The sequence below is a fragment of the Pimephales promelas genome, chromosome 12 (genome assembly GCF_988280905.1).
Source record: "Pimephales promelas chromosome 12, fPimPro1.hap1.1, whole genome shotgun sequence".
NCBI classification, from domain to species: Eukaryota; Metazoa; Chordata; class Actinopteri; order Cypriniformes; family Leuciscidae; genus Pimephales; species Pimephales promelas.
In genome coordinates this window covers 16,057,658-16,083,544 of record NC_142780.1, presented here as the reverse complement: position 1 = coordinate 16,083,544, position 25,887 = coordinate 16,057,658, and the positions used below count along the sequence as shown (strand labels likewise).

Sequence of the window (25,887 nt, the reverse complement as noted above, 5' to 3'; positions counted from 1 at the left end):
AAATTCAACTTTGTCTTAAAGGAACACTCCGACTTTTTGGGACTTTAGCCTATTCACCTTACCCCCCAGAGTTAGATAAGTCCATACATACCTTTTTCATCTCCGTGCGTGCTATAAGTCTGTGTGACGCACCCACCGCTAGCCTAGCTTAGCACAAAGACTGGATGTGAATGGTTGCAGCTTTCATACTAATCCAAATGAGTGACAAAATAACGCAAACGTTTTCCTATTTACATGTTGTGGTTTGTATAGTCACAGAGTGTGCAAATATCAAGGCCATATGAGACACAGACATCTTTTGACCGTATAAATACTATATTTTCTGAAGGCGAAGCACTGCTACTTGGGCAGAGTGATAACAATCACCTGAGACGCACCGTGACGAGGAGCAGAGAGTTCGCTTCGCTCAGCGTTGGAATAAAGAGTCAGCAATTACTAACGTTAGATAGAAAAGCATAGTTTATCATGGGTGTTTGCTTTATTGTATGAGCTGTGACAATAAACAGGGGAGACCAGGTAATACAGTACCCTTTTTCATTGATTTCCAACCAAAAACGCACCCAGATTTATAAATATCACATGAATAAATAATTATTATTACAGGAATCAATATATTTTAAATGCAATTTAACCAAATGAACCAAATGTATTCAACAGTAGCCTATACAGTATTGCATTACTATAGGATAGAATAAGGGGAAAGTAATAGCACAAATTGTTTTTGCACAATGAACTCACAGCCTATCGTACCCTTTTGCACGCTCAAGTTCGTTATTTCCATGGTTATTTCAAATTTAGGCTACTAGGCGCGCCGCGCGCAGGGTGCAAGTTCAACGCGGTAAACGCGCTCGTTTTTTTCCCCCAAGCGCGTCCGCACCGCATCAAGATAAAAACATATTCATACCCTAATCATATAATAGTGTCACTAACGTTACATTAGATCTGGCTAATAATGGCACTGTTACAGTAGGTCATCTAAAAACATAACGGAACACTTACCTCAGCCGCAGGTGATCCACTTGTCCTGTCTGTGCTATCGATGGGATGGCCGTATCCTTCAGCACATTATGGTCCGTGTGGCAAATTCCATTTTTTCAAAATAGTCGTCCTCATTGAAATGTACCGAGCAAACATAATGTCCCTTGATAATCTTAGGTGTGTTTGGATAAATATCCAGAGTAAGTTAGCCATTTCTTCATCCAGTCAGCGTTTTTAGTTGGAATTCTGTGAAACATGGTATTACCTCCCCTGTTTACTGTCGCAGCTATTTACAATAGAGCGAAAACCCATGACTCTAAACTACGCTTTTACTATTTATAAATTGCTGACTCTATTACCCAAACACCGAGCGAACTCTCCGCTCCTCACCACGGCGTGTCTCCGGTGATGCGGTTATTACGCCGTCAAAGTAGCAGTGCTTCGCCTTCAGAGAATAGTTCCCAGGTTTTATACGGTTAAAAGATGTCTGTGTCTCATTTGACTTTGTTATTTGTACATTATGTGACTATACAAATCACAACATGTAAATAGGAAAACGTTTGCGTTATTTTGCCACTCATTTGGATCAGTATGAAAGCTGCAACCAGTCACATCAAGTCTTTGTGCTAAGCTAGGCTAGCGGTGGGTGCGTCAAACAGACTTATAGCACGCACGGAGATGAAAAAGGTATGTATGGACTTATCTAACTCTGGGGGGTAAGGTGAATAGGCTAAAGTCCCAAAAAGTCGGAGTGTTCCTTTAACAGGAATAAGTCACATTTTAAAATAGATTAAAATAGAAAGCAGCTATTTTAAATTGTTATAATATTTCACAATAGTAAAGTTGTTGTTGTTTTTTTTTTGTCAGACTGTGAACAGTTTTTACTGTATTATTGATGCAAACATTAAAAAAAATCTTACCAACCCCAAATCTTTTGAACAATAGTCTAATTGAGAGGCACAACTGCATAAGATATAACATTTTTAGAAGTATATTTTACACCAAAAGATTATTTGTGTATATTCTAAAGGCCAGTTTGTCTTTGATTTTGGCAATAATGCAATAATGTTTATTGATACTCTAGCCAAGAGACTGGATTTTTTTTTTTCTTTTTTTTTTTTTTTTTTTTTTTTGCATTCGGGCACGTGTTCAGTGAATGTAATGTTTTCTCAGTGTTTCATTATGAGCCGTTTTCTCCAGTAACGATTATAACTTCCATTTACAGTGCCAAAGTCACTTTGAAAATCATTATTTTTTTTAAGCATCTCAATGATAAAAGTTTTAATAAATTAACTCGGAATGCACAGATTAGCCACTTGTGAAAATATTTCCACATTATTTTGCATTTATTTAATTGAATAATTATAAAAATCATCAGATTAATCATTTGAGTAAAAATTCGTGATCAGTGTCACAAATGTACTTCTGTTTTTTTTTTTATATTCGTCAATGTGTATTGGTGTTCAGAATGTACGTTTAATGCATCTAAATTATATTCACAAGCCAAAAACCGAGAGATTCTGTCGATCTGTGGATCAGATGAGAAAATCGATTGATGTCTCTGTAGGAATCTAAATTTCACCATTTGCTCTCAGAGCAAATTAAAGTGGAATGAACAGTGAATGCATATCAGTCATTACTGTCTTATCCGAGTAATAGTGTGTTTCAGTGGGATCATCAGAGAGGTCAGGCGTATTAAGGGCCATTTTGGCCATTTTTTTTTCAATTGAATTAAATATAATTGAAACTTAATTATAAGTTTGCAGGTTGCACTGAGGTGAGTGCTAGTGTTCTTTATCTTTTTCCAGAATGAAATGAATGTCTTTAACAAAGGTTACCCAGATGTAGCCCGTTCCTGTACACAGAGGAAGCATTCAGTGGTTCTGCATGACAGATAAGGATTGCCGTCCTCAGTGCGCAGTGGGATTAAAAACATTAGCAGTTTGCTCAAGGTCACCACGCTTTTCCTTCGCAAGTACTTTCACAGCGAGATGATGTATGAACAGAGGCACCAACCGCTTCCAGGCAAACAAAGTCTAATTAAATTGGGGCAATAGCAAAATGTGATAATGCAGGAGAAAGGAGGTCAGGAATAAAGAGAGAGAACAGAAGAAAACAAACAAGAGCACATGTAAACTGTCTGTTGGGTTCGATTCAGCTGTGGTGAATTTTTTTACTAGCTGCAGTGTTAGGCATTGTAAAACGATCAGGTTTTAAGGAATAACCTGCTTTAACCCTCAGTAAACCTGTTCTGCCTTTATTAGACCCAAAAATTATGTTTTGGTTTTTAGAATTGTGTTCTTAATCTTAATCGTACATAACTTAGTAAAGGTTTTGGCACTTGTGAACATATGTGAACACATTCAAAACATATCAACATATGTGAACACATTCAAAAAATAAATGGACATGATTCGAAAGGGTTAAATTGTCCTGACACTTGTATTGTTTGTGGTTAGAAATGACCACATTGGAAATGAATAGGGGATGAATTTCATCTAGTGGAAACGTTTGGTACTGCGCCCAATTTTTTTTTTAAGATATCAACCGCACACAATTGTTTCATTTTATGGGTTTGGTTTTTCTTGTTAGTTTTGTGAAATTTTAATATTATTATTATTTTCACTTCAGCAGTGACCTCTTTAAAAAGACCACACTTATGGATGTGCTCTAAAGTATTCAAGATTTATGGCAATTTTATTTGGAAATGTATTTATTTATTTATTTATTTTGCCTAAAAGTGGTTAACAGGTAATACATGGATCATAAGTATTCCATAAATGTAATTTAGTACCATAAAATCCCCTAAAAATACAAAATATTAAAAAAAAAAAACATTCGCTAACCATATGACTTTCTGTTTACTATGGAACCAACACACACACACACAAAAAAAAAAAAAAAAAAAAAATAGGCCAGAATGTTCAATCTGCTTTGTTCCATACAGATGTCAACAAGTTTCCCAGTGAATTAGATTTTGGTTGGTTTCTGACAGAAAAATTTTAGCGATAGACAATATAGCACTTCAGTCATAAAAATTAATTATATGCTTTTATGGAACTTTTGTCTTTTATCTCCTTTTTGGAGCTTGTCAGTCCCTTGTCCACATCCACCATCACTGTGTGTAAAAGAGCAGTGTGAACATTCTTCTCAATGTCTTTGTTGTGTTCCATTAAAACAAATTAAATGACATTAAAGTAAACGTTGACAGAATTTTCTTTTTTTTTTTGTGAACTATTCCTTTGAAAACATTCTTTATTACGATTTTTTTTTTTTCATTATTCTCAGTTGTTTTCTCCCTAAATTGTCTAATGCGTATAACATGTTCTTGTTTATTTCCAGAGAGTGTACTGGATGATTTCCTGCTGACGTATCCTGTGTTCATGTCCACCAGTGACCTTTGTCAAGCTCTACTTGGTCAATATCCTTATAATGACATGCTCACAAGCTACTATATACGTCATTGCTGATGTTGTTTTGCTACAGTAGCTGCCTGACTACATTTTTAAAAGTGAAGTGTGTATTTTACAGTACTACTTTAACATTGACTAACAATGAACAATACTTCTACAGCATTTATTAATCGGAGTTAATCTCAACATTTACTTTTTTTTAGGTTAAATACATTTTTACGGTTAAATGTGGTATCTGTTAAAGGGACAGTGAACTTTGAAATTAATTTTTGGTATGTTTTAGCTTACCTTAAGGGCATCCATAATGTTGGTGTCTTTGTTTCCACAGTATTTTCAATTTTTATATTTTTAGGTCAAACCGTTGTTGTCTTTCAGTCATATAATGGAGGTCTATGGTCAATTAAACATGATTTAATGACTCGTAAATGTAAGTACACATTGATGGCCTAAGACACGAAACGAGCGGTTTGTGTGAGAAAACGAACAGTATTTACATCGTTTTACCTCTTGTAACCACAGCCACGTCCAAGTGATCTGAGGGCGCGGGCACTTTGTGGCTGTGGTTACAAGAGGTAAAAAGAATGCAAATATTGTTTGTTTTCTCACCCAAAATGCTTGTTTTATGTCTTAAATCGAGTCATTAAATCATGTTTCATTTTGACTTCTCTGTGGTCTTTGAGGTGGTAATCATAGACCTGCATTATGACTGAACAAGAACGGTTTGACCTAAAAAATCAAAATTGAAAATACTGTGGAAACAAAGACAACTACATTTCGGATGTCCTTGAGGTAAGCTAAAACATACCAAAAATTAATTTCAAAGTGAACTATCCCTTTAACATTAGTTAATGGACCTGAACATAATAATTTTACTATTTGATAAAAAAAAAATACAGTAAACACTGTAAAAGAAATATTATTACATTTTAAAATGTATGTATATTTATAAATGTAAGTTGAATTGTCAGCATCATACTCTAGTCTTCAGTGTCACATGATTCTTCAGAAATCATTCTGATAGGCGGATTTGCTGCTCAAGAAACATTTCTGATCAATTGAATGTCCTTACTGAATAAAAATAATTTCTTTAAAAAAACGTGCATGATATGTAACACATACTGTATATTTACAGTACATTAGAATATGCAATATATTACTAGATAATTCATTAGTTAATAGATTATTTTAATAGTATTATATAGTTCACACATTAAACATTTATTATCAATAATACATTTAAAGCTACACTGTGTGATTTTTACCCCCATCTAGCAGTGAAAAGGTATATGATCATCCAGTGAATATTAGTTTCTGTTCCTCTCAATTCCGATTTCGTTTTAACTCCTACAGTGGCCAATGTAGTCCAAGATTAACATGGCTTCCAGTTCGACCTTGTCCATGAGTGTTAACTCAAACGTACACACGAAAGGCAAAGCTTGAATTAACGGGTTGAATTAACCCTCTTTGGCTAATGTACTTTCAAGATGGAGGGGCAACATGGCGACCGACATTAGAACCCCTTACCCGTATGTATTTTCAATGGCATATGATACACTCACGAGAATACTTTATCACTTGAACGAAGTAAATATTCATTAATGAAGATATATATTTTTGAAAGAACCAAGTGTTTTAGATAAGAATAAACTAAAAGAGTTACACAGTGTAGCTTTAATGTTTGCAGCATGTGCACTTACATGTACTTACCTAAGAAAGTACTGGTAATATGAGGTAGTTATTTTCAATTACTATAACAAGTACATATTATGTACATGAGGAACACAATTAAAATAAAGTGCTACTCCCTTAATAATATATTACAATTTAAGTTTTGAAAAGAAATTTAAATATTGGCACAATTAATCTTTGTCAGCAAAACTTTAAAGATCATTCATTAAGTGTCAACATTTTGATGAGCAGTGTACATGATATTGTAGATAAACATTGAATGTATTGTAATTTTTAATTTTAAGTGATGTATTCTTCAGTTAACTAATGAAAGAAGATCTGAGACCCTATATGAAGCAATGAGCGACTCATGGAACTGTACTATGACTGTGTTATACATGATCTTAACAACACGCTCTGTCTGGTATTAAACCACTTAAGAAATCCTACGCCGTTTAGCCGAGGGCACGCAATTATTTCTCTCTTACTCTGAACCTGAATTACTGTTCATTTAATATGGAGAATTCGGCTTCAGGCATTTCCTCCTTCCTCTGAACTGATGTTTCGAGCAGTCTAGCGTGCTGGAATAGATTTGATGCCTTAACTGCTCCTGGTCCACCTATTGTTCAAAGAAAGGACAGATGAAAGAGGAGGGGAGAGACACTCTGCTTAGGAAACGAAAAGTGCTGCACCTGCTGTCCCAGTGGAGCTCGCAGTGCTCAGACCTGCCGCAGGACGACGAGCACGCCAAAATATTCCTCAAGGTGCGGATGGGGAGAGAGAGGGAGGGAATTATTTTTGGAAATTCAAAAATGCCTCCACCCCTACAGTTTTTGATTTCGTAATGCCTCATAACGAGGACGAGATTGTGAGATTTTTGTTGGCTTCAGAGGATTTTTAAATGCCCTCAGACCTTTTGATTACAGTGATTGATTACAACATTACAGTGCAATTGGTAAACACTTTTTTTGGTTACACTTTGTTTTAAGGTGTCCTTGTTACAGTGTAATTGTTCATTTAAGTACTAAGTAAAATTAGGGGCCGTTTACACGACATCGTTTTCAACTAAAAACGTGAAACCTTTTACGCGTTTTGGCCGTTCATTTAACTTTACACGACAACAGCATTTTGGGGGCTTGAAACTTTTGAAAACTGGTTCCTAAGTGCAAGTTTTTGATAACGAGACAGTTGTTTTCTGTGTAAACTACTAAATTTTGTTATTACGTGTTCAGACTATGCACATAATGTTTGTTTACAAAGTTACATCGCCAACTACTGGCCAGGCAGCAGAATACAGCGTTTTTAATCGTTCTTGTGGATCCGTGTTTTGACAATGTTGTCGTCTGTACACGAAAAACGCAAAGGAAAAACTGTTGCATTAGTACATCGCTGACGTGCAAACGTATCCTACATTAACAACATTACTATAGGGTTAGTTACATGTAATTATATAGTTATTACTACAGTAAGTACATGTGACGTGTAGCAAGGACACTCTAAAAAGGTGTTACCCTTTTTATTAAAATCAAATCAGATCTATTCGTTCATACCGTGTAATAAGTATCTGATATATATTGGTTGGAGTTGTAATAAATTATGCCACATTCACAGCCGGAAATTTCAATCTTGCATTCATTTCATGTTTGCAGACACTGTACAGACACGTTCTGGATGATCTCTGTGAGTTTCCATCCCTGGAGAAGGATCTCAAAGAACTTCAGAAACTTCTAAGAATGCAAAGGAGACAGTAAGTCACTTCATCATCGTCATAACCACACATGATTTTCACACAATGATTTGTAATAGTCTGGGAAGCTCTTTGTTTTGGCGGATATTTTAAGACTCATTCATTATATTCGCACAGTAACATCCCTTATTCATACTCCTAAAAATGCAAAATGAGAGATGGAAAAAGACAAAGCGATGCCCTATAAACTCTTGTCTTTTGAATAAAATCAGTTTTTTATCCATGCGACCACTTTGGGATTAGCCCAACAAGGCATGGATTTCCTTGACATTCTCCCTTTCACTTCTGGGAGACATGATGAGAAATAGAGTAACAGAGAGATAATAAAGGAGTGAAATGATGTTTCAAAGAAGACAGTTGAGATCCTCACCAGTTGCTCCCTAGATGACAGACATTCTGCTGTGGGTGATAACTGAGCTTTAATTAGTCTAAAAGACTGTCAACATCAGAAATTGTCTGGTACAAGCAATAACTCTGAGTGTCTTAAACAAATCATGCCAATTCAAATTGAGAGGCATGTGCCACTTCAGATTTTTTTTTTTTATTCAATGCAGCTTAAAACTTTTATTACATTTTAATTAAATCAGGTTAAACTTTATATTGTGCATTTAATTACTATGTTCTTACATCAAAACAGAAGTACAATGTACTTATTGTGTTCATGTTGTATAGCAAAAAAAAAATCTATCTGAAATGCTTGTTTCTGATTGGCCAGTCGCAACATTCCAAGATTAGTTGTTCTCTGATAATGACCATTGTCAATAGTAACGCTGTATAATGACCATCCGGGTATTTAGGCCGGTGCTTCTTTCAAACGGAGCTGGCGTTCATCCTTAAATTGTAATAAGTCGACCAACTTTACATTATCCCTTAAACGTCCATCTTGTTTGAACTTGTTCATTCACCTATACTCTAAGCTGCTTGCTAGGAACTGTTTTTCTTCGCAGAAGCATTGCATCAAATGAGCCCATAAACAATTAACTCAAACCATTATCCCTTACTCACCCTGCGTCCCAATTGGTTTACTTATACTACACCCTAAAAAGTATGTACACTTTTTGTTAAGAAAAAGTACATACTTTTGAGTGTGTAGCAAAAGAGTAGGCAAGCTTTGGGACATACTATCACGTCATCTTTAACGGACCGCTCTGTCACCAGCTATCACCGTAAACTGCCCTGTCAATCATCTTGTCACAGTTAAAATCCTCCATTCAATCTAATTAAATTTCTTACCGTTTCGGAGAGAAATGTTGTCGCACTTTCACCTGCTATTCGTGGGTCTTTAATGAGGAGACTCTCCGAATGTGTTTGCAGTTTGAATGTAATGATGCCTATAAAAGTTAATGGCTAAACGTATCTTTACAAAAGTTCACAATGCTGCCGCAGATGCAATATAATAATGTAGCCAACGTTGAATAAATACATTTTCGTCAGGTTCGATACTGATAATTAATCACTTAAACTCCTTTATCTAAACCTCTCTGCATAACCGCCTGACTCGCGCGTCCTCCATATCTGTAGTTTTTTAACACTTTTCACTCCTGTTTGTACTGTAGTTCTAACCAAATCCTCGTCCAACGCGCAATATCAGCCGTTAGAGTGTGCATCGATCTACACTTCGGATTCCGACTGGAAATAGTAGACCATCCGGGTATCTTTGAATCACTCATTTTAACATACTACGATTTGGGACGTATTAATTCTATTTTCGAATACTATTTAGGATGGATAGTATTCTTCTTTTTTTTTATTGCCACAGCCCATATACAACCACAGAAAACAATTATTTTATCGATGGGCAAAGTTTGCACTGAAATGTAAGATTTTTTCCATCCTCACTTACCTCGCCATAAAACCTGTTTAAATGATCATACGACGCCTCCTCACTTGCTGCTTTGTCGACGGCGGCCACGGTGCGACAATGGTGGCTGGTGTTGCCAGATTGGGTGTTTTTTCGCTACATATTAAGCCCTGTTTACGTGTGTTTTAGCCGGGTTTTCACCAGGAAGGCTCTAAAGAAATCTGGCACCCAATTGAACGAATGATCGTGCGTTCACAGACACCAGAATGAACAAGTTCATCAGGCAGTAATACTGTACGTTCAGTTCACGTTCGCCCAAAGCACAACACTGCCCTTACTTAATTAGTATTATTTTATGTTTATTTATATTCGATCATTATTGCTGTTCCCTTATGAAGCTTTTATTACTTATTGAATAAAAAATTTATAATAAATAGCAATTTATTGCAAAATGTCTGTAAAGTGTTTTGAATTATCACTGTACCATTCCTTCTTTTGTTCAATTATTTGAATCATAAAATACTGAGTAAAAAAAAATTGCATTGTGTTCCCTTTCTAACCAAATGCTATAGTTTGATTGTAATCATAATGCAAAACCTGATACTTATCTAAAAATGTTTGTTAAAAAAATAAATTAGTTGTCTTTTAGAATATCTAAATGTATATCTAAATAAAAAAAAACTAATAAGATAGAGAAATCATGTCTAAAACAACAACAGGAATCAAAAAGCCTTCCTATGTATTTATATAGGAAGCTATAGGCAGCCTACAGGCTGTACAGGACATTGCACACATGTAACTATTTTTTAAAGCCACAAGGTGGCACTCTTCAACTTGAACATTTTTTTTTTATAAAGCTGGCACTCTATTTTGATGTGAATTGTTGCATTTATTGAAAAAAATAAAAAATAAATATAAAATAAAAATATATATATTAATTCTAATGGAAAAAATAGCTCTTAAAAATTATATAATTAATGCAAAGTATCATAAAAAACTCTGAATATTCTAAAAAATATTTCTTAAAAATTAAAAAATATTTATTTATAAAAATATAAATAATAATTCTGAAAAATTCTAAATAATAATCAGAAAATATTATAGAACAAAAATATATTTGAACGGTTATCCTGGGAAAAAAGTAAAGTTAAATTTTAAGGCTTCGTCCGATTTTGACCAGGAGTAAGCTAAGTGTAACCCATTTACGAAGAAGCCCAGAGGGTTAATATTATAATTATTATAATGTCATCTAATGCTTTCCCTATATAAGGAACTATAAAATCTTTTTTGAAGCCTGGATTCATGATGGCCTTGTTATTCATGACGGCCAAGTACAATAAGTTCAGAGTCAGGTTTTTTTGGGGGGTTCATGAGCCTACAACTTAATTAACACTGAATTAGGAATGTGGTGTCGTAATATTCCTCTAATACATATGCAGACAGAGCAGAATTAATAAATTCCACCAGGCCAAAGAGCTTCGCACATCCGATATTTGTGTTTAGTAAGCTGCGGTCCTGCCGTTGACCTCAGCTATACATCACACTCCTGCTGGTGCTTCATGAAAGGCCAATGATTAATTAGAGAGGCATCAGATGGGGAATATGGAGACTATAAAGCTCTCGCCGATTGCCCGTTTTTATCAGGCTGTTTAATCAGAATGAGCCGTGCATGGATGAGGAAGTTGTGCGCTTTCATTTAGATGAGGCAATCAGTAAATCACGTCGTGTCAGACTTTAATGTTAGAGCTGATGATTGAGGCCTGATCTGAATGAGAAAAGGCTTTTTTACGAGCGCTCCTCGCAGCGGGTGGGAGATGCCATCCTGCTGTATTGATATAATGGCACATTTGTATTTCAAGTGATCCCTTTGGCTCATTCTTCTTTATTTCTTTCTGTCTTCCCCTCTCATCTCGCAGCACGGTAGATGAATCCTCTCCGCAGAAGAAGGTAAGAGTTAAGACCATCCGTTACATCACACAGAAGCTCAATGAAACCACCTCGGCGCACTTTCATTGAACTTTTTGTGGTTTGAAGAGGGCGTATCATCATGACTGAACCATGGCAATGCTAAGATATGTCCACCCGTATTTATATATCGATGAGAAACATCTGACCACACAAGATAACTGCGTTCACGTTAGACTTTGAAATCATTGGGTTTTTCTCAAATCTTGATGCCGAATGACACAAGACACGTGCTTGTGGATTAAGCTGACAGGATGTCAGGAAAGCCAATGACATGCAAAGTGAATTCAGAGGAGTGGGCAAACATCTAAGTGCCAGGCTTAAAATATGGACTTAAACTGCATTTGCTTTTTAAATCACTAATGGTTTCAAGACACTGTATAAACTTTACATGTTGTCAGCTCTTAAGCATAATCAATGTACTGTAAGTTTGTGCACTTAATGCTCATTCAATATTCATCAACTTGCCCTGCCCTGGTGACAAAATGCATTTGCATGTAGAGGTCTTAACGGTACAGCAACATAAACGTGTATGACTAAATTATTACTGCTTTTGAGACAAGACACTTATTACAGAGGGAATTGGTATTTCTATAGTGACTAGGGCTGGACCAGAATATTCGAATATTCGTTCGGTGGGTTGGTATTCGATTTGAAAATGTGACATTCGAATAATCGTTTTTTGTTTTTTTTTGGCACACCTGGCATCCCACTCGAAACGGATCTCATTCGTGCTTGAATATGTTTTACAGTATAAAATCTGGTGAAATAAAATACTTAACATAAAACTTCGTTATAGCTATTTAATAAATATATTTGCTTCATATATCTAAATGAATATACTGCGAAACTTTACTGAGACCACAATTTCGTTTTTTTTTTATTCTGTTTTTCTATATTTAAGTTATTCGTTTTCATTTATTTATATTTAGATTTTGTACTTTTAAATTTAGGTTTTTTTTGTTTTATTTATTAAAATTTCATTTTTATTCATTTAAATTTCGTTTTTATTCATTTAAATCTACCCTACATTGTTAGTGAGAAGACTATACCTTATAAAAAAATATAGCTTATATTGCATCCCAACTAGGGATGGGCAACGATTAATCGCGATTAATCGCATCCAAAATAAAAGTTTGTGTTTACATAATATATGTTTGTGTAGTGTGTATAATTAATTTGTATATATAAATACCCACACATGCATGTATATATTTAAGAAATATATGCATGTATATTTTATATATATTTATTCACAATTAATATTATATATAAATATAAATATTTGATATATTAATAACACATTTTTCTTAAATATATACATGCATGTGTGGGTATTTATATATACAAATTAATTATACACAGCACACACATATATAATGTAAACACAAACTTTTATTTTGGATGCGATTAATCGTTGCCCATCCCTATTTATAACACCATGTAGAGATTCCGAAGCTTCGAATATTCAATGTTCATTACTACCGAAGCTTCGAAGCTCAAAAAATGGTATTCGGACCAGCCCTAATAGTGACATATGTCGGGTTCGCAGGACAGATTTTGTTCAGTCATACATTCTTTGTTCAATTCATTCTCATTCGAAATAGCGTGAGAGCTCAAGTACTGACGTGATTCGAAAGGTCTGCGCGTGATATACTGACGACGCGCAAATTAAACAACACAGACGCAATCAGATCATTTCCATAATGACCAACACAATCTTCCTCAAATTAGCATCTGGGTTAATATGTGCTTTTTGGATGGTAAATAATGGCAATAGATACTAGCAAACTGACGAGCGCAAACCTTAGTAAATCACCTTGCATGATTCATTTAAATACTCTCTTCCTATGAATGTTGTGTCTGAAAGAAAAAAAAAATTCCTGCAAAATGCATATTATAAGGTCAGCCACAAAAAGAACTGTTTTCAAGCCTTTTCAGCTCAAATTTTTCACTGCGTGTCTTCAGTAGGTTTTTAACGCCAAAAGAGGGTTTGCGCTAACGCAAGCTGCTATTAAACCTGGCTCTTAATCCTTAATTTAAGTATAATTTATATTTTATTGTAGTTTGTGAACAATAACAAAATGGTGCTTCCAAGCTCAGAGTGAAGACTGTATGCTTAAATGATACAGCTTGTGTGTGTGTGTGTGTGTGTGTGTTATTCTCATAAGAAATAATATTCTCAAGGCCACATGTTTACTATCTTGCAGAATAAAGCGCTCTTCCACCAGCTGAGTCTGAAGGAGAACTGGCACCCTGTGAGAGGAGCTCAGAAGGAGAGGAAGGAAGGTAAGCTCATCAAATATTCCCTCATATTTCTTTATGTAGAACAGCATGTGAAAATCTCGTCGGATGGCGTTTTGATGTGAACTGGTGTCTGGGTGATTGTGTTGTCTTCAGTGCTGTGTCGCGTGGACGTGAGCATAGATTCATACGTGAGCGTGAGGACACACAGCGAGGTGTCCGTGCAGGAACTGCTGAGGACTGTGGCCGAAAGGCTCGACTGTGCCGAGGACGACATGGTGTTGATGGCCGTCACGTATCCTGGAGGTCTGATCGAGTTCATACATTCATTTTGACTGACATTGCTGCAGCTTTTGTGTTTGAGACATCACTGTCCACAGGTCTGCAGAGGTGCTATTATGCTTTTGAACTGGTCATTAGGGCACAACAAGCCCCCTCTTCTGATCCTGATGTATCTGGTGATTGAAACAGTAGATTTATGGTTATTTAAAATGGTCAAATAATGTCATTTGTGTATAAAGAAAGGGTTAAAAAAGAAAGAAAGGAAACTCGTGCAATAGGGCAGGGGTGTCCAAACCTGCACCTGCAACCCTGATCAAACACAACCAACCCTGCGATAAGGTGAAAATGTGTCACCATATGCAAATACTTTTGATATAGCAACAGATTATTGGAGTAATAGTTTGTTTTAGAAATAACCACTTTGGCAAATTATGCATTCATTTTGAATGGTGCACTGTACTGTAGTGTGACGTTCATCTGGGAGCTTTCATGAATTGTGAGTGAAACGGTCAGGGCCGGTCGACTTTCATTCATCGACCCAAACAAATCTGTTCCGTCCTGTTTATTCAAATTAATTTTTTAAGTTTCAATTATTCTGCATATTTTAGTATTTTGGTTCCAACGTTCTTAAAGGGATACTTCCACTTAAATTTGACAAATCTATCATCATTTACTCACGTTCCAAAACTTTCTTCTGTGTAAAATAAGAGGTTTCCGTCACACTTTATGCTAAGCTGTCCGTTTGACAGTGTAATTTAAGTACTGAGTAATAATGATGTACTTACTATAACGTTAGGATTGGGGTTTGGTTTAGGGTTAGTTATAGTTATTACTACTGTAAATTAACTACAAAAAAACAGTGTTTAAAGGTTGTTTAAAAAGGTGTTTTTTTGTCTATAAAATGTAAAGTTAATGGGCTCCAGTGTTGTTGGGTTCCTAGTATTCTTCAAAATATCTTTTTGAACTCGTACAGATTTTTATGGTGACACTTTACAATTTAAGGTCTAATTTGTCAACATTAGTTAATGTATTAACTAACATGTACTGACAATGAGCAATACATTTGTTAAAGTATTCATTAGCCTTTGTTAATGGTAGTTAATTTATTGTTTGTTAGTGTTAGCTCACAGCGTCAGCCATTGTTAACAAAAACAACTTTTGATTTTAATAATATAGTAAATGTTTAAATTAATATTAACTACGATTAATAAATGCTATAGGATTACTGTCCAGTGTAGTTAATGTTAACTAATGAAACCTTGTTGTAAAGTGTTATCATTTTTACTCTAATTCTAATTTTCATTTCAAATGCTGAAACACTGTTGATTTAATTACCTTTAACACAACTGAATACCATAAGGTCATAAGTGTCATACAAATATATCAATCTAAATACAAACCCAATTCCATAAAAGTTGGGACACTGTACAAATTGTGAATAAAAACAGAATGCAATGATGTGGAAGTTTCAAATTTCAATATTATATTTAGAATACAACATAGATGACATATCAAATGTTTAAACTGAGAAAATGCATAATTTTAAGGGAAAAATAAGTTGATTTTAAATTTCATGGCATCAACACATCTCAAAAAAGTTGGGACAAGGCCATTTTTACCACTGTGTGGCATCCCCTCTTCTTTTAATAACAGTCTGCAAATGTCTGGGGACTGAGGAGACAAGTTGCTCAAGTTTAGGAATAGGAATGTTGTCCCATTCTTGTCTAATAAAGGCTTCTAGCTGCTCAACTGTCTTAGGTCTTCTTTGTTGCATCTTCCTCTTTATGATGCGCCAAATGTTTTCTATGGGTGAAAGATCTGGACTGCAGGCTGGCCATTTCAGTACCCGGATCCTTCTTCTACGCAGCCATGATGTTGTAATTGATGCAGTATGTGGTTTGGCATTGTCTTCCCTGAAAGAGACGATGTCTGGATGGGAGCATATGTTGTTCTAGAACTTGGATATACCTTTCAGCATTGATGGTGCCTTTCCAGATGTGTAAGCTGCCCATGCCACACGCACTCATGCAACCCCATACCATCAGAGATGCAGGCTTCTGAACTGAGCGCTGATAACAACTTGGGTTGTCCTTGTCCTCTTTAGTCCGGATGACATGGCGTCCCAGTTTTCCAAAAAGAACTTCAAATTTTGATTCGTCTGACCACAGAACAGTTTTCCACTTTGCTAGAGTCCACTTTAAATGAGCCTTGGCCCAGAGAAAACGCCTGCGCTTCTGGTTCCCGTTTAGATATGGCTTCTTTTTTGACCTATAGAGCTTTAGCCGGCAACGGTGAATGGCACGGTGGATTGTGTTCACTGACAATGTTTTCTGGAAGTATTCTTGAGCCCATGTTGTGATTTCCATTACAGTAGCATTCCTGTGTGTGATGCAGTGCCGTCTAAGGGCCCGAAGATCACGGGCATTCAGTATGGTTTTCCGGCCTTGACCCTTATGCACAGAGATTGTTCCAGATTCTCTGAATCTTTGGATGATATTATGCACTGTTGATGATGATAACTTCAAACTCTTTGCAATTTTTCTCTGAGAAACTCCTTTCTGATATTGCTCCACTATTTTTTGCCTCAGCATTGGGGGAATTGGTGATCCTCTGCCCATCTTGACTTCTGAGAGACACTGCCACTCTGAGAGGCTCTTTTTATACCCAATCATGTTGCCAATTGACCTAATAAGTTGCAAATTGGTCCTCCAGCGGTTCCTTTTAACTTTTAACTTTTAAAAAAAAAAAAATTTAACTTTTCTGGCCTCTTATTGCTACCTGTCCCAACTTTTTGGGAATTTGTAGCTCTCATGAAATCCAAAAGGAGCCAATATTTGGCATGGCAATTCAAAATGTCTCACTTTCAACATTTGATATGTCATCTATGTTGTATTCTAAATATAATATTGAAATTTGAAACTTCCACATCATTGCATTCTGTTTTTATTCACAATTTGTACAGTGTCCCAACTTTTATGGAATTGGGTTTGTACTAAGCTCGTAATATAATATTTGAGATCATTAGCTGCAACATTATACAACATTTTAAATGTTATTACATGAAAACTAATCTGAAAATCAACCTTTGGACACTTCCCGCAATGACCTCATGAATCAGGAACATTTTTTTAGTGTATGCAGTGACAACAGGTTAAGAAGGCCATCAAGACCATTGTATCCTAATTACCAAATTGGGTCCAAATAAATGATTTTTAAAAAACATTTTCTGCTGTATTTCACTGTTTACCCCATTGATGCTTTCTCACCAGTCTTCCTCTCTCTTTCTCTTTCTCCAGAGAAGGTTCTGCTTCAGTCGGATCAGTGTGTGTTCTCGTCTTCACTCGGTGCCGCGGAGAGGCTGCTGGTCTGCAGAAGAGACCTGACTGACATCATGGTGAGAGTCAGAGTGATGCTTTCTGAACCGCTCTTAAAACAAACCTGCTTTCCACACCATTAGTTCAGGGTCACACACGACTCTACACTTGCCTTTCTTTTCTGCCTGTATTCTTTTGTTTTGTTTTTTTCAAATGTAATGCGAGACTTTGTGAATGACCCACTTTAACTTTAAAGTATAACATTGAACAGATGAATGTCTGTGTTGTATTCTCCCAGAGTCCCTTCACTGATAATGGGCACCAGCGCTCAGTAAAGATGCTGAGCATGAACACATGGGATGTCGCCGTGTCGCTCACCAACTGTGACTGGAGTCTCTTTAGTAACGTCCATGAGGTAAAGTCTTCACATTTCACACAGTGATCCTTGCAGATCCTTGACACGCACACTAAAATGAAGTTTAAATTTAAAATAGGCAATGAGTTTGTTCTCGAAAAGTTGCTTTATATAATATCAGTCTGGAATGAAAGAAAATATTTCCTACAAAAGACCAACATTAAAGGGATATTCTACCCAAAAGAAGAAAATGGCGTGATCAATTGCTCACCGTCCATTTACCCCAAATTTTGAGGTTTACTAATACCTCACAGTGGTTGAGCTTGTTTATCATATTTGATGTGTTTGAGCAATTTTATATCAGAAAACAATTAAATTAATTAAAATTGAAAATTAAATCTGATCATCATATAAAGTGATTATGTTTGTTGGATCAAGGGGCCAGTTGTTCAAAATTTAATCTGGATCAAAATGATCCGGATTTAGAAATCCCATTTTTTCCTATCCAGGATCAGGTAATCCGTCTTACTTTTATGCCGGTTTTTCAAAGAAACAATGGACTGGATCACCCTGATCCAGATACACAGTTTTCAAGATTACCAGTGCTCTAAATGGGACAACATATCACAATGTGGGCTACCAGCTATGTAAAGAACAGGTAGAAGAGCCAACATGGGGTCACTGTAAGTGTGTCTTATTTTGAGACTAAACACAAATGGGGACAAGATAATTTTTATTTTATTTTTACTTTACTATACTGAATAGCTTAATTGTTAGCCTATGTCTACTTTATCACTGTTACAACGGTTACACAAGTCAAGTACAAAATAGTATATACACTAAATGATACAAATGTATTATTTGACCAATTTTAAACTTACTACATTTTCTTCCTGAAATCCACCTTGAAATCCTACCCCCTGTTGGGATCAGGATAATCCTGTTTTTTTTTTGTTATCAAAGTTATCCAAATCCCACTGACAAGTTTTGAACAACACAAACTGAAGGTTTGATCCAGATTAAAACTAGGATTGGATTCCCTGACCTAATCTGATTTCAGATTCCTTCTTTCCCTTTTGAACAACCCATTTTCAAGATTTGATCCAATCCGATAACCAAAATCCTTTGAACAACTGGCCCAAGAAGATTCATACGTATTAATAAGGATTACATTTCCCGCTTTGTGAAATTTGGGTGGAATTTCAGTTGAATACACAAAGTCCCAAGCTGAAATTTAGAAATGGTAATGTGCATTTTGAACATTCACAACAGACCGGACCATCTGACCTATCAGAGCCTATCTGACCTATAAAACCGGAAACAGTGCTAGCTTGTAAATCGAACATTACTCAATAGTCTTGATTCAATACTGAGACTCTCTGCAATGTTCAACAAGGCCCAGCAACCATAGCCATGTGATTTTTCCTTTCTACTGTACAGCAAGAACTGGTGCACTTCACGTTGAGCCGCGATGCGAGCGCTGGCCACACGGTGGCGCTGGAGCATCTGTTGCAGCGCTGTAACGAGACTCAACAGTGGGTGATGACCGAAGTCCTTCTGTGCACAACCCTCTGCAAACGTGTGCAGCTCTTCAAGAAATTCATCAAGATCGCAGCACAGTAAGTACACGCGCACAAACACACACTCGCTGACGGAAATAATCCCATAAACTCTGAAGGACCTGAGCCATATCGTAAACTTTACAAGCCAAACACCTTTGCAATCACATAGTAACATGCTAAAATCACTCCTGGTTGTATTTCTTTCTACTCAAATAAATCAGATGGTGTACATGCTCATGTTCTCCTCCTTGTCTGTCTCACTCTTTCGTAGCTGTAAAGCACAGAGGAACCTGAACTCGTTCTTTGCGATTATCATGGGACTCAACAGTCCTGCTGTCAGTCGACTCACTCAGACATTGGAGGTAGGAAGACACCATCTCCAATGCATAGAAATACACTTCTATATATGTGGAGTGGTAGTGTTGCAGTCAGATTTTCAACATCAATCTTTGAAATTATTTTTAGAAGCAAGAAACTAGAGTGTATTGCAAACTGTGCTAAACAGGAATTCAATTCTTCCATTTTTTTTTTAACTGTCCTATTTTCAGAAAGTCCCTGGGAAGTTCAGGAAGTTGTTCTCCGAGCTGGAGAGCCTGACGGTAAGTGACTGTCTCATCACAATCTTAGATTTCCTCCTGCTAGAGCATTTTGTGCTGTTTACGGCTCATTAGGATGTAATATATGAAGCCGTAATCATATCAGAGACTCCAGGGAGGAAACGGCAGGTGGCATTACAGAGGAGGAGATTTGAGACTAACCAGATGCTTTCACGGGTAAAATAAAACAAATATGTGCACATTAATGCTTGTGCATGACCCACAGGACCCTTCTTTAAACCATAAAGCCTACAGAGATGCCTTCAGGAAGATGAAGTCTCCCAAGATCCCTTTCCTACCTCTGCTACTGAAAGGTGCTACAACCAAAAACATACACAATATCATCAGATTATTAGTAATCTGCACATGACATCGTGTTCTAAGCAGCCACAAGCTATTTGTGTGTCCACACTAAACACAAAACCGCTCTACGATGTGAAACAAGGTCTAACAATAAGAGAAATATTATGCATGGATGGATGAATAAATCACAATATGATCAATAACATACATTCAGGTTTAAAACAGGCGAATTCCTATTTCGTCAACTTTAAATGTTAGACTCAGGCAACCCAACACAACAGATATTATTCATTTCTGGGCCTAAACACCATCAAATGCAAAAAAGCAAATGGCTTAAATAAACATTCAATGTATGTTTTAATACTACTGACAAAAAATTATGATCCTATGGCCAGACAGCGATTTAATTTTTTATGAATCTTTAAGTATTGGGTTCTGTAATGTAGTGCACAAAGTGAGTTTTTAAAAGCTTTGCTTTATGAATAAGTATATGAGTATGTGATATAAGTATGAACTGATATGAATAAGTAGTTCTCATAAATGGCTGTTGAGGCTTGGACCCCCAAAACAGTATTCTTAAAATCATGACTTAGAGGAATAGTTCACCTTTAAAAATGAAAGTTCTGTCATCATTTACTCACCCTCAACCTGTGTGAATTTCTTTCTTCTGTTGAACACAAAAGAAGATATTTTGAAGAATATAGGTAACCAGACAGTTGATGGTCCCCATTGACTTCCATAGTAGGAAAAAAATACTATGGAAGTCAATGGGGACCATCAACTGTGTGGTTACCAACATTCTTCAAAATATCTTAATAAATTCTACAATTCATACAGGTTTAGAACAACTTGAGGCTGAATAAATGATGACATAACTTTCATTTTCAAGGGAACTATTCGGTTTGAAAGAAATAATTAGCATTTATCACTAGTTTCTTTATCACAATGTATCTGGTTAGGACATATTGAGTGTCTCTCTTTTGCAACAGCAATGTGTGTAGCGAAATTTGAACAAGCATTCTATCTGAACAGATATTACCTTCATTCACGAGGGCAACAAAACCTTTCTCGACAACCTCGTCAACTTCGATAAACTAGTAAGTCAATAATTGGTCCTTTTATTATTGTTTATGTTTTAATTAAAGGTATAGTTCACCAAAAAATGAACATTCTGTCAATTTATTCATCCTCATGTCATTCAAAACATATATGACTTCATGTTTTGTTTTGTTTTTGGAACAAAAAAATATTTTTTTTTTTTTTTTTTTTTTTTTTGAAGAATGTTGGTCACCAAATTGTTTTGGTTACCATTGACTTCCATTGTATGAGGGGACATTTCTCAAAATTCACAGAAGAATGTCAAACAGGTTTGAAATGATATGAGGGCGAGTAAATGCTAAAAGTATATTCATTTTTGGGTGAACTGTCCCTTTAATGCATCACGTGAGCAAAACAAGCTTACTGTATGTGGGATGTATTTTGTTTGCAGCACATGATAGCAGACACAGTGCGGATTATCAGGCAGTGTCGGACTGATCACATGGGTAAGTGCTCTGCTCTGTAATCTCTGCACCGCAACCACATCCAAAAGGAATTGCACAAAAAAAGACTCTTTCAAACATGTTTCCCAAACACCTAGCTCACAATCTCTTATTGGCCAGGTAAGCGGATAATAACGCCCCAGTCTCATGCCATTGGTTGATTTAAAGTTGCTGTTGCTGGTCGGACTGCTCAAACAACCAAAATGTTTTGATAGTGCCAGTGTTGCACTTCTCAGTAAAATCAGCTTAAAATTGCTTTATTTGGTTGTCTTTTCATATATTAAGCCTGGATAGCAGAACATATTTTAGTATTTAAAACAATGACACACTTCAACTTGTATTTGAACACACGGTTCCGTATTACTGCATAACCCAAATCTGTCTCTACACTCTAAAAAAATTGTCATCACAGTTAAGTACACTGAATAGTCAGCCTTATTCCTGTTGTGTTGATTCTCTGTAGGTTATACTTATGATTTTTGTCTTTTGTCCATTAGGAAACATGTTGTCCCAGAAGGACAGCGTGGAAGTGAGAACGTACATCAATTACCTGCACGTCATCGACAATCAACAGACTCTGTTTGAGCTCTCACATAGACTTGAGCCCAGGACATAGGACAACATCCTAAATCAACTACCGAACGCTACAGGACAGAAGACTGTGATGAGTAAATCCTTCACTAGGGGGAGACACACTCACACCAACCACACCGAGCGGACACAGTGAATCGCACAGCCAAAGAAATCTTGACAAGATTAATAATGTGAAAGGAAGAAAGATGCTGAATCATGCAAGACAGCAAAATATAAAATTGGCTTCTGAAATCTGCAGAACAGTTAACAAATAAAACATTACAGTGATGTTACAGTATAGAAACATGTTGAGAATCAGATGTTTTTTGTAGTGTAGGACAGTTTTAGTTGTTATGAGCCAGTTTGCCACTTCAAAATAGTTTCACAACAATAGCCAGTGGATGGTTTTAGCATATGTGTATATATGAGAAAATAATCTTAATTTCTATGTCGTCCAATTAGTGTGGAATTTGAGCTACATGCACAAATCTAAAGCAATTTGATGCCTTTTTAGATCATGTCCAACAAACTATTTGTAGACAATCAGAAACATATCTTAAGGTAGCACACTGTATTTTAGGTACAGTATTGCCTCCAGAAACAAAAAGTAGACCTGTAGATTAAAGGAAATTAGTTGAACTTGCACACACTAAATGGACATCTTTAAATAATGCATATCTTTAAGAAAATAAATGCTATTTATTTTGCAGACTTTTACAACAATTGGATACAAATTATGGACTAACTTCCTGTTTGAGCAATGGTTCTGTCACTAGATAGTGCTTGAAGAAAGCAAGTTGTACTTTGATTTATGAGACATTAAGATATTTATCAAACAAAAGTTGTCCCTGATTCAGAAGGGAAGAAAACGTCTAGGTTTTAAATGCAAAGAAATTATGTAATGTAAATGTGATCAGATGGTCTGAAGGATTTGGCGACGCCATTGATTGACCAGTCTGATAATGCCCGAGGTTCATCCGTGAACTCTGTAAATACAAAGACTTTTTAAAAAAAGAAAGAAATACAAAAAAAGGCCATAAAGCAATAGAAAGGTGTGCTTCTCACCTTCAGAAAACAATTGTTAGCAGTGACTGACTGTAGCTGCTGTTTGCACTAGGTTTTCTAAGAGCCTGACATTAAAGGGGAAAAAAATCCTTTGCCACTGTCCGTTTCTTTTTTTAGTGCCTATGCTGTATAATCCAATCTTTTGCCTAATATTTAGTTTGCCTTACATTGAATGCAAACGTTAACTAGACATGTACCGCCACCTAGTGGTAGGAATGTGAATTGACAGACATTCCTGTTAAAATGCTGCATGTATATTTTTTAGGGAGCAGTTCACTTTTATAAAAAACTTTTGCTGATAATTTACTCACCCCCATGTCATCCAAGATGTCCATGTCTTTCTTTCTTTAGTCGAAAAGAAATTAAGGTTTTTGATGAAAATATTCCAGCATTTTTCTCCATATAATGGACTTCAGTGGGAACCAAACGGTTCAAGGTCCAAAAGACAGTTTCAGTGCAAACTACAAACTGTTCAAAGGGCTTTAAACGATTCCAGACGATGCTTAAGGGTCTTTTCAAGCAAAACAATCGCTCATTTAAAAAAATAATAATAATAAGGTTTACGTTTTAAGCTCAAATGGTTGCCTTGCTCTGTTCTGTGATGCACGTTCGTGACTCCCCTTTTCGAATTCGTTCATCAAAATGAACGAATCTTTTTCCAAGTCAATACGTTCATTTTGTTCGTTGAATGAACCAATTGACTCGGAAAAAGATTTGTTCATTTTGATGAACGAGTTCAAACAGGAGTCACGAACCATTTGAGCTTTTAAAACTTAAACTTTTGTATTTATTTTTGAAATGAGTGACCGTTTCGCTTGATAAGACCCTTAAGCATCGTCTGGAATTGTTTAAAGCCCTTTTGAACAGTACTGAAAGTGTCTTTTGGACCTTGAACTGTTTGGTTCCCTGGACCCACTGAAGTGCATTATATGGCGAAAGATTTGTGATTTCATGGGGTCTGTAAATCGTGACTACTTAATAAAGCAGAGATCTCATTATCCATCACTTAGGGTGTGAATCTTCTCTGTGACACTAAATTGGCATCTCAGCTGTCTCAGTGAGAACCGAGGATGAATTGTCTAAACAGTTACTGATCCATCCTGTTCTGGGCCATTATTACCTGCTGTGAGGCCGCCGCTGGACTCGCTGAGAGGGGAGGGACCGCGCCACAGCTTGTGCTAACCTCTCATTTCCCTCTCTGGGACAGATGTATCATTTTCTTGTCTCCTGACAAGGTCTGCATCATAGCAAGGGAACTATACAGGCAAACAGAGCAGCAGATGTGATTGTGTACTCCACAGATTCTGGTTTAATATCTTCTAAAATAGCTACTGTTGAACATAGTCACATTTGTACAGTTCAGCAGTGCACTGTAGAAGTTATTAAATCACATCGAGGGACACGTGAGGGAAGAGATGGATAAGACCAAGCATGTCATTCAAAGATGATAAATTGGTTTCTGTACTGACGTGAGATGAATCATACTGATCTATCTGTATTCATCAGGAGAGGAAGGTCAAACACACCTCAATTGAAAATCAGTATCAGCCTGGTTCATAATCTACTGGGACTCTTATTGTGTGGCGCTCGAGGAGATAGTGTCATTCATTGAGCTGCTTTAAATTGGATTAAGTTAATAACATCATCAATATAGAGCGTTAATTATTATTACAATATTATGACAATACAATCATTTTCTATTGTATGTTGTATTTTTAACAGTTAAGCTTTTATAGGTATCGGGCAGAGCTGCGCGATTTGGGGAAAGTCGAATTGTGATTTTTCAGGGGGAAAATCATAATTAGATTGCAATTTCAAATTGCAAATCCAAATTTGTAATTTGAAAATTCAAATTTGTATGACATTATAATTTGGTTAAACGTTTTGTCATCTCAATATAACTTTAAAATAATAACAATACTAATATCAAAATCGATTTATTATGTTGTAAGGTTCTAAACAAAACATACAAATAGGAAGTAAAATTACTAATATTTAGGCTATGGCTGTCTTAAGTTTGGCAGAAAACCACAAGGATTTCTTAATGAGAAGCGATATAAACCGGTCAAAAAAAAAAAAAGAAAAGAAAGAAAAAAGAATTATGGGAAGATGGTTGTGCATGTTGCGTTATCAAGTACACGTTTATAAGCGATCCAATCTCACAGTGGACGATCTTAGCGGCTCCAAGATACTGAATAAAAAGAGACATGTAAGAGACGCACTTCGCAAATGCATCTTTAAAACGATATAAAGATGTGCTATCACACTAAACCATGCCACGATTTCCGTTTTATTTCGGTTAAATGTGCACTTTATCAGACAAAATTAAGATACATACATAGAAACATGATTCAAATGTAAAATTAAATGCACATAGGATTTTATATTAGCAGTTTGCATCCACCTATTTTTATGTGAATTTTAGGATATTGTATTTTAAAACGCACAGAATTTAACTAATGTGCATAAACTCAAAAAAA

At 36.0% G+C, this 25,887-nt stretch overlaps 1 protein-coding gene across 2 annotated transcripts in view; it reads left to right on the top strand.

Moving 5' to 3' along the window:
• rapgef5b (Rap guanine nucleotide exchange factor (GEF) 5b) overlaps positions 1-23,499 on the top strand; it is a 65,428-nt gene extending 41,929 nt beyond the window's left edge. For both annotated transcript variants that reach the window (XM_039674867.2, XM_039674868.2), the window contains exons 12-26: positions 4,321-4,399; positions 6,679-6,823; positions 7,709-7,806; positions 11,524-11,554; positions 13,783-13,861; positions 13,973-14,122; positions 17,395-17,492; positions 17,711-17,827; positions 19,208-19,386; positions 19,601-19,691; positions 19,878-19,928; positions 20,152-20,239; positions 21,261-21,325; positions 21,718-21,772; positions 22,267-23,499. In XM_039674867.2, coding sequence (XP_039530801.2) covers positions 4,321-4,399; positions 6,679-6,823; positions 7,709-7,806; positions 11,524-11,554; positions 13,783-13,861; positions 13,973-14,122; positions 17,395-17,492; positions 17,711-17,827; positions 19,208-19,386; positions 19,601-19,691; positions 19,878-19,928; positions 20,152-20,239; positions 21,261-21,325; positions 21,718-21,772; positions 22,267-22,385 — 1,445 coding nt within the window. In that variant the 3' untranslated portion in view covers positions 22,386-23,499. The remainder of the gene's footprint in view (positions 1-4,320; positions 4,400-6,678; positions 6,824-7,708; positions 7,807-11,523; positions 11,555-13,782; positions 13,862-13,972; positions 14,123-17,394; positions 17,493-17,710; positions 17,828-19,207; positions 19,387-19,600; positions 19,692-19,877; positions 19,929-20,151; positions 20,240-21,260; positions 21,326-21,717; positions 21,773-22,266) is intronic.
• Positions 23,500-25,887: the final 2,388 nt, after the last annotated feature.